The 15,047-nt window shown below is 45.4% G+C and overlaps 1 protein-coding gene across 3 annotated transcripts in view; it reads right to left on the reverse strand.

The window, feature by feature from the left end:
• ABHD11 (abhydrolase domain containing 11) overlaps positions 1–15,047 on the reverse strand; it is a 109,990-nt gene that overhangs the window by 25,257 nt on the left and 69,686 nt on the right. Inside the window, exon 1 of one of the 3 annotated variants that reach the window (XM_029613024.1) lies at positions 4,528–4,779. The exons of the other annotated variants lie outside the window; for them this stretch is intronic. Coding sequence (XP_029468884.1) covers positions 4,528–4,646 — 119 coding nt within the window. The 5' untranslated portion in view covers positions 4,647–4,779. Of the gene's footprint in view, positions 1–4,527; positions 4,780–15,047 lie in introns of those variants that run through there. 3 annotated transcript variants of the gene reach the window in all.

The following is a 15,047-nucleotide window of genomic DNA, read 5'->3' on the forward strand; positions in this document are numbered from 1 at the left end:
AAAAAAATCCATGTAGTGAGAAAAGGTGAATCAATTCTAACAAAAAAAGTAAAACTCACTACTTATTAACAAAAAATGTGATGTGATACACTACATATTGCTTCAATAAAAAAAATATTTAAATGAGGAAAGAGATGGTTTCATATATATAGTTGTTGTTAATGGTACCTGCCAGGTGAACAATAACAATATATATGAAACCATCTCTTTCCTCATTTAAATATCTTCTTTACTGAAGCAATATGTAGTGTATCATATCACAATTTTTGTTGATAAGTAGTGGGTCCTACCGTGAGGAGGCAAGATGGCCGCCACCTCCTTCTTGTCTCTGGCGTCCTCGTTGCCGGCACCCGAATAGTGGTTAATACGCTTGTCTGCTGTCCCCAGGGAGCTGTCTTCACCCCCCGGTGGCACAACTGGGAAACAATGCGCTTGCCTTCAGATGCGACAGCTTATCCCCACGGGGCGCAAGATTTGGCACGTTCCACGAATGGCGCCATGCTGCTCTCACATGCACACCATACTGTTAGTGCCCTGCCTCTCTAAGCCCGCCCTGACCCCAGGACGAACACAGTCTCCTGACGCATACTGCACCAAGCGCACAAAATGAAGTCGAGCCCTCCCGGACCCCGGAGGTGGAAAAGTTGCCTCCTGATGTGCATTGTAGTGCCTGCACCAAACCTCGCTGAACCCTCCCGGAGCTCCGGTGTGCAGCTACGGCCTCTCTCTTCACCCCCTGTTCCAGCAGAGCCAACACTTCACATGTGCTGGCAGTATCCCTGCACCTTTTTTTTTTTTTTTTACACCACAAAAAAGGGAAGGCAGTACACTTAGAACAAGACAGTAGTGGGAATACTTCCCTGAGTCTGCAGCCAGGAACAGGAACCTGTGAGGAGGATCCAGAGAAACTGAGGAAGCCAGGATCCCTGGCTTCAAGACCTTTGATGGCTTTGGGCCGAGACAGTCAGGAATTTCCAATCCCGTGCTCATCCGACCTAAGGGATGGTCCACAGAAGAACCTAGTACCTTAGGAAGCCAAATCTCCTATCTTCTTTCTTCCTTTTCCTATTTTTTTTAAACTCGACTGCAGGTTTTATACCTCTACCATCTGCTGGAGACAGAGAATTACTGAGGGCTGCAGGTGGCACTCTTGGTTATGTAGCAGTGCCTCAAAGCTTTTGTTCTTTGCCTCCAAACCCTCGTCTGGACTGATCTGGGTTATGAACAGGAACTCTCTCATGCATATTCATTAGGGATATCCTGAAAATCTGATCTGTTGGCAGTCCTCAAGGGCTGGGAGTGAATATCATTGGCCTAGAATATCACAACATAGAAGTGGGGAGAAGAAGCTGCTGCAGAGACTAAGGGCATGCTTTCTGTGTCCTCTTGTTGCTGGCTTGCAATCATTGCTACTGATCTGACTACCGGGGAGGTGGAGGAAGATCAGCCTTTCAAATGTAGCTTCTGCACAGTAGAATCCTAACATTCTAGACTCAGATGACCCTTTCTGTAAATCAGCACTTGAATACCAGGTTGCCATAAGCCCTTGCAAAACGATCCCCTTGTGTGTGGAGGCTCCTGCAAACTGAATCAAGAAACTCCTTTGAATGTGGGTTAGAGATCCCTGGAGGTTCAAGACCAGAGAGCAGCAGATTCAAGCTGCAGGAGGAACATCTGGCCAGGCTAGCAACTGTAATAGCTTAGAAGATTCCAGCAATCCAAACTCCTTGGTAAGGCTTGTTCATTGTCCCTAGGATATTAATGCAGTACATCCAACAGAACCTCCTCCTTTCAAGGGTTCTTTTTAGTGTCAGTTTGAAAAAAACTATAATAATCTTTATATTCTAGGGACTGAGAGGGATACACTAAATATCGGAGCAAACTCCATCAGCTAGACATTAAACTACTGCTGTTATTAGCCTTGCGATATTCCAGATTGAATTTTTATGTGACAGTATTTCACCTCAGAATATATGCTTATAAGGAATTGAGATTGCCGTCAATGCTTCGGGTTTCCTGTGACAGATTTTTCAAGATTCTGTGGCAAGATTTAGCAAATTCTGTGGTAATTTTGCATATAAAGATAGAAAAAAATCATATCCAGTTCATTTATTTCTTTATTAGAGGAAAAGGGATCTTAATGATTGGTGCTGGGAAGGAAGAAGGGGATGGGAAGAGAGGGGATCTCAGAGTAGGGGAATGAAGAAGGAATCTCAAGAAAGAGGGATAGAGAGCTAAGGAATAGAGGAGGATAGCAGCACAGGAGGAGGAGAGCAGAGGAGAAAAGGGAGATCCGAGATCAGGAGAGGAATGATCCATCCACACCACTCCCCTACCCTGATATCAATCTTCCCTCTCACTCACACTCCACATCATCTCGATATTCTCATTCAGTCTCTCCACACATCTCACTCACACCCCACAGCTACTCAATCTCCACTTCTTTCCCCCTCGATTTCGTCAGTCACATTTCATAACACCTCTGATCCCCTCACTCATGCCCTCCTCCCACACCCAGCCGCCTCATTCACCTCTCACTCACTCAAGGTCAGGGGATCTCAGAGGGATATGGAGAACATCTCAGGGAGAGGAACAGAAGAATAGATGGAGGAGATGAGGGTAGGAAAGTAAAGGAGGCTCACAAGGGGGAGGAGAAAGGGGGATCCTGGATCAGGAGAGGGAGGGAGAAGAGAGGGGGATTAATGGATCAGGAGAAGGAAGACAAATCCACTCTCACCTTTCCCCCAGAAGATCCCTTTTCTCATTTACCCTATGCCCCCTCACTCTCAAATCACACTTCTAATCCTCACACATTCCCCATGCCCTCTAGCCCCTCCCCTTAATCCATATATCCCACCACCATCCCCACTCACTCACTCTCCTGCACCCCACATTCCTCAACACACACACTCCCACTGTTCCCTCCTCCCCACAACCCCCCTTTTCATTCTCCATTGCCTCAGGTAGAACCTTAGGGCCTGATTTACTAAGGCTTTTCTGCCAATCTGTGTCTATCAGAAAAATGCTTAGTAAATGAGGCCCTAAGATTGTAAGCCCTCTAGGAACAGGGAAATATCTACCATACCTGAATGCAACTCACCTTGAGCTACTAATGAAGATGAACTAAATCTAAATATACTTCCATCCTCACCTCACTCCTCACCCACCTGCAGTGATCCCATCTTCCTTGATACAGAGTATAGCAGCAGGAATACAGCACCTTGTACTGTTTTCTTTTCCTGTGAAGCCGGGGGCCAGTGTCACGCTTTGAACTGGGGGAAAAAGGGCTGCTGTAGTGTGATGTGGAAATAAACTGTGATTGACATAAGTGTGTTAGGTAGGGAAAGGGGGTGGGTAGGAAAGCTACTCGTTGCAGTATTGTAGCCCCTGGGCTCCTATGGCAAATTTGCAAAGAATTCCACAGCAAGGGCTGGATTTTATGGTACTGTGGAATTCAAGGAGTAACTGTCTCAGAGCATCAATATCAGATGCCACTTACTGTGAAGCTTTCCTGTAGATTGGACTTGTAGTCTCTTTTGTAAATACAGATCTCTTTGGGAACCACAGATGATGTAGTAACCTAGACTTACTGTATAGTCATGTGCTCACAAGTACAAGGGGTTTCTAGCTATTTATCTATAATCAGCATCAGTCAGTGTTCCATCCGCAGATAGTGCTGGTCAATCTTAAAACAATAAACGTTTCACCATTGGGTCCACTATATCTGATGAAGCAAGGATTGCTTAAGAGCCCTCTAACGGACAGGAGAATCCAGACTATCCTGTTACACATTGTAGTTTAGTACAGCCTTTGCCAGGCGATGCCCTATATTATGCGATATAGGGCATCTCCTGCCCGCTCTAATATCATATCTCGGTTTCCTTTCCCCATCTGTTAGACATCAACTGGGAGGAGTGATCCTTACGGGCTATTCAGAAACTTTAAGCACATTTTGGGACCGACATTGCCTTTGGGCTTCGTACGATTTTTATAGCAGTAACAGCAGAATGCCCTTCAATTCACACGGACTGCCCATATATATGCATGCAGGCTCATGCACAAGGCTATTATATCATATAAGCAGCCGTTCCTGCAGCTTTGAGACTCCGGTACAACTCCCTGCCCCTGCCGACACAGCTTCTCTGCAGGGTCGACAAACCCAGGGAGGCCGCACATGGCCCCTCGCACGAACATCAGACTGTCACCGAAGAGAGTTCTGGGATCACCATTGGTCAAGTCCACTAAAAGAGCCGGAGGGGAGATACGAGGCATGCGTTTCCAAAACTGCAATGGTGGAAAACAGCTGCGAAAGATTAGAATACCCCAGGCATATTTAATGTAAGCATTGTTTTATTAGGGCTTCTCCCCACCAGACACCAGCACTAAACGTTCCTCTCGCTCGCTTTCTCTCTCCTTCACTTCCCCCCCCCCTCCTCCGCGAGCGGACGAAACCAACTGTTTCGAGAACGTCATGATCACGCGCCGCACTTACTGCGTCATACCAGCGGGCCCGGTACCCAGACTAACCTGTTCCCGCTGCACTTCCGCTTTGGGGGATTGGCGGGATGACTCGGGGAGTAACGTCGTAACCAGGCCCAGCCGCAGCTTCCGATCTTTCCCCAGAGCCTAACGAAAAATCGCTCCATCCCACAGCAACCAGCCCCTCAGATGCAGATTTACTGAACGCTCAGGCGCAGCGCACTCTCCACGTGATGAGGCGACATGGACTCACGTGACAGGGGTGGGCGGATATACTGCCCCGTGGGTTTCTATGGAGATGAGTAGCGCAGGGGATTGAAGTAGTTATGGAGAAGTCTAGAGGGGCTGTGTATCAATGAAAACTGTTATTAATGTGTTACATAGGCCCTTTTTTTTGGGGGGGGGGGAGAATATTGTACAATGAACGGTGTAGATATGAGACACAAAAAGGGCTAAATTAGTGCAAGTTTGAAACTTGTGAGCAAGAGCGCCAAAGGTACAGTTGGGGGTAAGACCTTGTAGCGTTAAAATCATAGAAACATAGAAATGACGGCAGAAAAGGATCAAGTGGTCCATCCAGTATATCCAGGAAGCTTATGGAAGCACCAGCCGTGCCATACAGGTCTCCCCAATAAAGGTATCATCAAGGGGTGGCATCTGCCTTGCAAGTTACCCTCCCCCCATACTTATTGTTGGTTTCTGTCTGAGTCAATTCCCCTTTATCTCTTGCCGTCGAAGCAGTGTTGGAATTACAACTCAAGTTTATTTTATTTATTTAAAAATGTATACCGCTTTTACAAAATAAAATTGATGAAAACGGTTCACATACATAATAGAAAAGTCAAAAACAAACAGAATATAGATTAAACAATAAAAACAGTAAATAAAAATAAGAGTCTGATAAAATATGATTAAAAATGAGTAATGAATAACATTAATATCCAGTTTCAGTAAACTAAAGGACACAAGACAAAAAATATTGTTGGGTAATAAAGCTGAGAAATGAGGGAGATGTTAATCGAGAGAAGGTTTATTGGTTAAGGATGGTAACAATTGCATCAGCAAGTTTCCCCCATGCTTATTTGTTTTCCCAGACTATAAAATTCATGTCTTTGTTGGTTGCTGTGTAAAATTAATTATCCTTTTCCCCCCAGCCATTAAAGCAGAGAGCAATAATGAGTTGTATCAACAGTATGAAGGCTTGATGTTTAAAGGTAGTAACTGTCAAATCAGCAAGTTACCCCCAAGCTCTCTTTTCCTCATGTCCATCCTTTAGGGATCCACAGGGTTTTTCCTATGCCCCTTTGAAATCTTTTACCGTTTTTGTCTTCACTTCCTCCTCCGGAAGGCGTTCCAGGCATCCACCACCCTCTCCATGAAGAAATATTTCCTGACATTGGTTCTGAGTCTTCCTCCCTGGAGTTTCATTTCATGACCCTTAGTTTTACTGATTTCTTTCCAATGGAGAAGGTTTGTTTAATATGTATCATTCCTGGACATACCCATATCAGTCCGGACCAGTGGGTTATGCACCAGCAGATGGAGGCAGAGAACAAAACTTCGAGGCACGGCTATATAACCCTAGTGCCGTCTGCAGTTCCTCAGTATTTCTCTGTCTCCAGCAGATGGTGGTCGTGCATCCTGCAGCTCTGGACTGAGTGTTAGGGCTCCCTGAGGTGTGAGGTTCCGATCGCGGGCCATCCCTTGGGTCGAGCAGGGAGAATGGGGGGGTTGGATACCCCCGGCTGTAGAGCCCTCGGATTCCAGGAAGTTGGTTCCCTCCACGCCCCAAAGTCCTCTTCCAGCGCCTCCTAAAGGAAAGTACCCCTGTGGGGATTTTTTTGGTTACAGACTAGCCATGGACGGGCCCTTACGGCTGGCGCATTTACCAGACCTGTTGTGTCAGTGTCCCATCTTCTCAGATCAGGAGGATCGCTTCTCTCTCACGGCCTGGCTTTTGAGAGGCAGCATCTGCAACTGAAGGGGTATTCAGAGCTGGTGATTACCACGCTGCTACAGGCCAGGCGCCCTTCCACTTCCATGACGTACGTGCAAGTGTGGACAGTGTTCGAGTCCTGGTGTGCGCAACAGGGAATCGGGCCGGGGTCGGCGCCCGTCCCTCATAGTCTGGCTTTTCTACAGTAGGGTCTGTCCAGGGCCTGGCATACAATTCCCTACGCGTTCAGGTTTATGCTCTGGGATGTTTTAGGGGACGAATAGACTGCAAATCCCTGGCCTGCCACCCCGATGTGGTTCGCTTCCTCATAGGGGTCAAGCATTTGAAGCCGCCTGTTAGGAAACTGCCCAGAATGGAACTTGAACCTCATTCTACGGGCTTGGTGTGTACCGCCCTTTGAGCCAGTGGCTCAGGCTTCTTTCAAGGACCTGAAGATGGTCTTCTTAGTGGCTATTTATTCAGCGAGGCACATTTCTGAATTGCAGGGATCCGTTTTTGCAGTTTTCAGCAGACAGAGTGTCCTTACGCATGGTGCCATCCTTTCTGACTAAGGTGGTGTCGGCATTTCTTGTTAATCAGTCGGTAGAGCTCCCTGGCTTCCCACACTGGTTCCGCGATTCGACAACAGATAGAGACCTGCGTTTGTTGGATGTGCGTCAGATTCTATTGCACTATTTGAAGATCAATCCCTTCCGGAAATCGGATCATTTATTTGTTCTGTTTGGTGGTCCTAGGCGAGGGAACAAGGCGTTCAAGGCCACTCTGTCTAGGTGGCTGAAGGAGACCATTGCTTCAGCACACATTTGCAACGGCCGCTCCGTCCCGGTCGGCTTGACAGCACATTTGACGTGGGCACAAGCGGCCTCCTGGGCGGAGTGCCAGCTGGTTTCGCCACAGGAGATATATAGAGCCACGGTTTGGCCCTCTCTGCATACCTTTTCCAAGCATTATCGCTTGGATGTTAAAGCGCCGGAGGACTCCAGTTTTGGGGAACAAGTACTTCGAGCGGGTCTTTTGGGTTCCCGCCCAGAGTAGTGTGGCTTTGGTACATTCTTCTGGTTTGGACTGACCTGGATATGTCCAGGAAAGGAATATTGGTTCTTACCTGCTAATTTTCGTTCCTGTAATACCACAGATCAGTCCAGAGGCCCGCCCAGACATGACTGCTGAAAGATTGTCTGACCCTTAGGTGAGCTACCTTGTTGAAGAATGCTGAAGGAAGTACTCTTTATTTTGATACTAATGGATACGGGGTAGGATTTCCAACCTTAGGGGACTCCAACCCTCCTGTTTTTTGATGTTCGCCTTGTTTGGGGTGAATAGTTGTTTAAAGTTAGTTTCAATGGTTTTTTTGCTTGGGGATCGACCAATACTGAGGAACTGCAGATGGCACTAGGGTTATATAGCCGTGCCTCGAAGTTTTGTTCTCTGCCTCTGCTGGTGGGAGTGCATAAAGGAATGGAACAGCTCCCCTATGAGGAAAGACTAAAGAGGTTAGGACTTTTCAGCTTGGAGAAGAGATGACTGAGGGGGGATATGATAGAGGTGTTTAAAATCATGAGAGGTCTTGAACGAGTAGATGTGACTCGGTTATTTACTCTTTTGGATAATAGAAAGACTAGGGGGCACTCCATGAAGTTAGCATGTGGCACATTTAAAACTAATCGGAGAAAGTTCTTTTTCACTCATTGCACAATTAAACTCTGGAATTTTTTGCCAGAGGATGTGGTTAGTGCAGTTAGTATAGCTGTGTTTAAAAAAGGATTGGATAAGTTCATGGAGGAGAAGTCCATTAACGGCTATTAATTGAGTTGATTTAGAAAATAGCCACTGCTATTACTAGCAACGGTAATATGGAATAGACTTAGTTTTTGGGTACTTGCCAGGTTCTTATGGCCTGGATTGGCCACTGTTGGAAACAGGATGCTGGGCTTGATGGACCCTTGGTCTGACCCAGTATGGCATGTTCTTATGTTCTTATAACCCACTGGTCTGGACTGATCTGTGGTATTTCAGGAACGAAAATTAGCAGGTAAGAACCAATGTTCTTTTAAAACCTTTCAGGTATCTGAAGGTCTGTATCATATCTCCCCTGCACCTCCTCTCCTTATTTATTTAAAAGTTTCTTATATACCGTTTATACATAATATGGTCTAAATGGTTTACAAACTAAAATCACATACACAATTTGAAGGTACAGATGTTAAAAATAAAACCAGTAATAAAATAAGCCAATCAAGTTAGAAAGGGTGTAGGTCAACAAAACAGTGCAAGTAAACACAACATAGAACGTGAGTATGAGGAATTGGTAGTCTTAATTAAAGGAGTATTGTTAATCTGTGGAAGTTAGATTGAAAGCAATACGGCAAAAGTATGTTTTTAATTTCCTTTGGGGTATAAATATTTAGGTCTTTCAACCTCTCCTCATAAGTCATTTAATGGAGGAAACCCCCCTACCACCACCACCATTTTTGTCACCCTTCACTGAACTGCCTCCATCCTGTCCCTGTCCCTTTTGAGATATGGTCTCCAGAACTGACAATAGTACTCCCAGGTGAGGCCTCACCAATGACCTGTACAAGAGGATTATTACCTCCTTTTTCTTACTAAATATTCCTCTCTCTATGCTGCCCAGCATTCTTCTGGCTTTAGCTATTGCCTTATCACATTGCTTTGCTGTCTTCAGATCGCTAGACACTTATCACCCCAAGGTCCCTCTCTTGCCATGCACAACAACCTTTCCCCACCCCCCACCCCTCTACCATCACATACATCTCTTTCGGATTACCACATCCCAGATGCATGACTCTGCACTTCTTGGCATTGAATCCTAGCTGCCTTATCTTCGACCACTGTTCAAGCTTCTTTAAATCACTTCTCACTCTCTCCGTTACTTCCTGTGTATCCACTCAGTTGCAGATCTTAGCATCATCTGCAAACAAACTTCACCTTCTATCCTTTCGCAATGTCGCTCACAAAGGTGTTGAACAGGACCAGTCTCAACACCGATCCTTGCGGCACTTCACGTAACACCATTCTGTCTTCAGAATAGGTACCATTTACCATCACCCGCTGTCTTCTATCTGTCAACTAGCTTGTAATCCACAACACTACCTTGGCGCTCACTCCACGCTGCTCATTTTTTTCACAAGCATCCTATGTGGGACCGTATCAAAAGCTTTGCTGAAATCCAAGTAGATCACATCAAGCGCTCTTGCTCGATCCATTTCTTTAGTCACCCAATCAAAAAGATCTATCAGATTTGTTAGACAGGACCTTCCCCTGGTGAAGCCATGCTGTCTGGGGTCCACAATCCTCCTGACTGTAGATAGGTCACTATCCTTTTTCCAGTAGATAAGCAGCTTGAATTAGCCATGCTGTCTGGGACATCCTCTGTGCCACTAGGTGGCGGAGCTCTCAAAGCTAAAACAGATCTTTGCCAGTGAGGTGCGCCCACTTGTATATTCCTGCGCTACCTCAGATCTCCTCAGTCTGTTTGTTTCCGTGCGACTAAGTCCACACAGAGCTCTCTCTCTCTCTCCTCACAACTTTCTCTAAAAAAATAATAATAATAAAATCATAATTAAGAAGAAATACACTAAGAAGAAATAAAGAACAGAGTTAACAACTCCATCGACGGGCCACCCCTGTCGGATTTCGACTTGACAAGGTGGCAAATGTGGTTGGCAAAAAGAAAAAAGGAGGGGGACAACAGACTATCGGTGTCCCCCGATTAGCCGCTTACCTACATTGCCCCTCACGGGCCCAGCGACGCTGATGACCCGCATCACGGGAATAAATTGCCCTACTTGGGGAAATCCTTCTATCTCCGGGGACCCCCATCGGGCCATATGAAGCCCCCTTTTTAGTACTGACCTCCTTGGTAGCCTCCCGGTTCAGCCCGGCCGGCACGGGGTTGAGTTCCCGCGGCAGCGAGGGACGAAGCAGGAAGTAATTTGCTGCATTGGAGAACCATCTGTATCAAGCACCTGCGACTTACCGATGAGGTGCATCAATGCTCCAACCACGCAGAGGACGCGTCTATGCACTGGCTGGCATGCTGAGCCATTGACACATATGCCGGCGCAATGATGCACGGCACGCCTGCTGGTGTATCGATGCACCAGGGTGTCCACTAGCGTGTCGATGCGCCCAAGCGTTCCGCGGGCACGTTAAAGCACCGATGCGTCCAGTGCACCAATGCATTCCCCAACATGTCCTCCAGCGCTTTGATGCTCCCGTTGTCGCGCCTATGCGTCCGCCGGTACAAGGACTTAAAACCTCTGATTTAAAAAAAAAATTGGATGTGATTTTATTTCCAACGCATTCGTCAACGGACCCAACCGCCGACACGTTCACCGGAACACAGAAACACCAATGCATCCACCAGTGCAGTGATGAGCCCACCAACGTACAAGAACACCAACCCGTCCGCCGGCGCACCTACACACCCATATGCTGGCCGAACCTCGACGCATAGGCCGATGCAGACACTCATGAACCGTCACACCTACCCATGATGTAGATGTGATACCAGTACAAACCAACAAGGCACCGAGAATATATAAATATATCCGAAGCAGAAAGCCTGTGAGGGAGTCAGTTGGACCGTTAGATGATCGAGGGGTTAAAGGGGCACTTAGAGAAGATAAGGCCATTGCGGAAAGATTAAATGATTCCTTTGCTTCGGTGTTTACTGAAGAGGATGTTGGGGAGGTACCCGTAATGGAGAAGGTTTTCATGGGTAATGATTCAGATGGACTGAATCAAATCACGGTGAACCTAGAAGATGTGGTAGGCCTGATTGACAAACTGAAGAGTAGTAAATCACCTGGACCGGATGGTATACACCCCAGAGTTCTGAAGGAACTAAAAAATGAAATTTCAGACCTATTAGTAAAAATTTGTAACCTATGATTAAAATCATCCATTGTACCTGAAGACTGGAGGATAGCAAATGTAACCCCAATATTTAAAAAGGGCTCCAGGGTTGATCCGGGAAACTACAGACCGGTTAGCCTGACTTCAGTGCCAGGAAAAATAGTGGAAAGTGTTCTAAACATCAAAATCACAGAACATATAGAAAGACATGGTTTAATGGAACAAAGTCAGCATGGCTTTACCCAGGGCAAGTCTTGCCTCACAAATCTGCTTCACTTTTTTGAAGGAGTTAATAAACACATGGATAAAGGTGAACCGGTAGATATAGTATACTTGGATTTTCAGAAGGCGTTTGACAAAGTTCCTCATGAGAGGCTTCTAGGAAAAGTAAAAAGTCATGGGATAGGTGGCGATGTCCTTTCGTGGATTGCAAACTGGCTAAAAGACAGGAAACAGAGAGTAGGATTAAATGGACAATTTTCTCAGTGGAAGAGAGTGGACAGTGGAGTGCCTCAGGGATCTGTATTGGGACCCTTACTTTTCAATATATTTATAAATGATCTGGAAAGAAATACAACGAGTGAGATAATCAAATTTGCAGATGACACAAAATTGTTCAGAATAGAAGCAGATTGTGAGAGTACCTTGCATTGTTTAGCACTATGAATGAGGTTGATAGCGTTAAACATTGTCCCCTGCCATCCGCCCTGGCATGAAACCTTCCTGGTCATCAAGAATCAGGATGGGGATGACCAGTGACAGACGTTTTGCCAGTGTTCTGGCCAATAACTTTAAATCTATGTTTATAAGAGATATCGGGCGATAGGAGCTACATATCATCCAGTCTTTCCCTGGCTTGGGGAGTATTGTTATGCTGGCTACATTAGAATTTGGTGTTATCTGCCCTTTTGTTCTGAGAAAATTAAATATCTCTGCTAGGGGGTTGACCAAATGTTCTTTGAACTTTTTATAAAAGAAAAGGGTGTAGCCATCTATACCTGGGACCTTTCCCAGTTTCAGCTCCATGATAGCCTCCAAAACTTCGGCAGTAGAGATAGGCTGCCCTAATTTCTCTCCTAAATCTGTATCTAGTCGGGGAAGCTGAACATCTGCTAAAAACTATCAGGCCGATACAGTACAGTGCGTTCCGGTGGAGCACACTGTTAACCCACATTTGGATGCGTGTTTTTGACGCGCTAGCTTTACCCCTTATTCAGTAAGGGGTAATAGCGCGTCGAAAACGCACGTCCAACCCCCCCGAACCTAATAGAGCCGGCAACATGCAAATGCATGTTGATGGCCCTATTAGGTATTCCCGCGCGATACAGTAAGTAAAATGTGCAGCCAAGCCGCACATTTTACTTTAAGAAATTAGCACCTACCCAAAGGTAGGTGTTAATTTCTGCCGGCGCCGGGGAAGTGCACAGAAAAGCAGTAAAAACTTAATTTCATGGCGATATTAAGTCGGAAGTCCCAAAAGTTAAAAAAAGTTAAAAATTAAAAAAAAAAATTTTTAAATCAGCCCGTGGCTCGCGGCTTGAAAACCGGGCGCTCAATTTTGCCAGCGTCCGGTTTCCGAGCCCGTGGCTGTCAGTGGGCTCGAGAACCGACGCCGGCAAAATTGAGCATCGGCTGTCAAACCCGCTGACAGCCGCCGCTCCTGTCCAAAAAGAGGCGCTAAGGACGCGCTAGTGTCCCTAGCGCCTCTTTTTACCGCGGGCCCTAATTTAAATATTTTGTTTTACTGTATCGCGCGCACAGGGCACTGGCGCGCGCCGGGAGAGTAGGCGCTCTCCCGCGAACTTTACTGTATCGGCCTGTATGTTATCTCAATCTCTGCCACAGTGGAGTCTTTTGCGTATAATTCAGCATAATAGTGATTGAACCTCTCCCTTATTCCCTCCCCGTCCGTAATCATTGATCTATTTCTATCTTTAATTTTAATTATCTGAGACATTCTTTTTTTTAGTGCTTGCACCAGTAGCTTGCCAGCCTTGTTTCCTTGTTCATATTGGGTTTGGCTCATAAGATCCATTTTAAACGCTATTTCTTCAACCTCTAATAGTTGTAACTTGTAGCAAATGTCTCTTAATTCCTGCCATAAACTGTGAGAATTATTTCTCTTATGGGCCGCTTCTACCTTCTGCAGCTGATCTTTCAATGATTGGCACTGCCGTTCTTTCTCCCGTTTCTTATATGAGGCTAAAGAGATTAAGCTCCCCCTCACTACTGATTTTAGGCAATCCCAAAGTACAACAGGGTTCGTTTCTGGAATCTTATTAAAGTGTAACTATTCTGAAATTGCTTTATTGATGTGAGGTACTGCATCACTATCCTTTAATAGGGAGTCGTTTAGTTTCCAGAACTTCCTTCCAGTATATTGGGAGTCACTTTTTAGTTCCCATCACACCGGGGCATGATCTGACCATGATATGTTACCTATTCCTGTACCCCTCGCATTTAGCATTAATGGCTTTTCTACTAAGAAGAGGTCAGTTCTGGTATATGTATCATGGGGTCTCGAGTAGAAAGAAAAATCTCTCCCTAGCGGGTGTCTATTTCTCCACACATCTATCAAGTTCCATTTGTGCATAAATCGGAGAAGGGCTTTCCTATCTGGTGTAGAATGATGCACCCTCTTTGGAGCAATCAACAGCAGGATTACAACCCAAATTAAAATCCCCTCCAATGGTTAACTTATCCAAAGTCTGAAATAGCTCTCTCTGAAAAGTGCTGGGACAATAAATATTAATCAAAATGTATAATTCCTTATTAAGTAATAAGTGCACTATTAAAAACCGCCCTTCCTCATCTCTCTGCACATAGTTCACCTGTGCCTGTAGGTATTTGGCAATGAGTATCCCCACCCCTGTTTATTTAAGAGTTGGCATGTTAGCTGCCAGGATTATTTGATTGAAATGTGGGGACATTAGCAAGCGCTCGAACCTTTTTCTCAGATGCGTTTCCTGAATAAATGCGACTGATGTCTTCAGAGATAGCAATTCCTTGAACATCATATGTCTTTTATATGGAGAATTCTAGTCATTAACATTTAAGGAAACAAACTTAATAGTTGCTATTTTTACTAATCATTTTAACTCTGAATGTACATAACCAGCATTTGTCTCATATAAGCCTTTACCCATCGAGAATTATATCTGAATTAAGAACATAAGAACATAAGAAATTGCCATGCTGGGTCAGACCAAGGGTCAATCAAGCCCAGCATCCTGTTTCCAACAGAGGCCAAACCAGGCCACAAGAACCTGGCAATTACCCAAACACCTAGAAGTTCCCATGCTACTGATGCAATTAATAGCAGTGACTATTCCCTAAGTAAACTTGATTAATAGCAGTTAATGGACTTCTCTTCCAAGAACTTATCCAAACCTTTTTTGAACCCAGCTACACTAACTGCACTAACCACATCCTCTGGCAACAAATTCCAGAGATTTATTGTGCGTTGAGTGAAAAATAATTTTCTCCGATTAGTCTTAAATGTGCTACTTGCTAACTTCATGGAATGCCCCCTAGTCCTTCTATTATTCGAAAGTGTAAATAACCGAGTCACATCTACTCGTTCAAGACCTCTCATGATCTTAAAGACCTCTATGATATCCCCCCTCAGCCGTCTCTTCTCCAAGCTGAACAGCCCTAACCTCTTCAGCCTTTCCTCATAGGGGAGCTGTTCCATCCCCTTTATCATTTTGGTTGCCCTTCTCTGTACCTT

The sequence above is a fragment of the Rhinatrema bivittatum genome, chromosome 8 (genome assembly GCF_901001135.1).
Source record: "Rhinatrema bivittatum chromosome 8, aRhiBiv1.1, whole genome shotgun sequence".
NCBI classification, from domain to species: Eukaryota; Metazoa; Chordata; class Amphibia; order Gymnophiona; family Rhinatrematidae; genus Rhinatrema; species Rhinatrema bivittatum.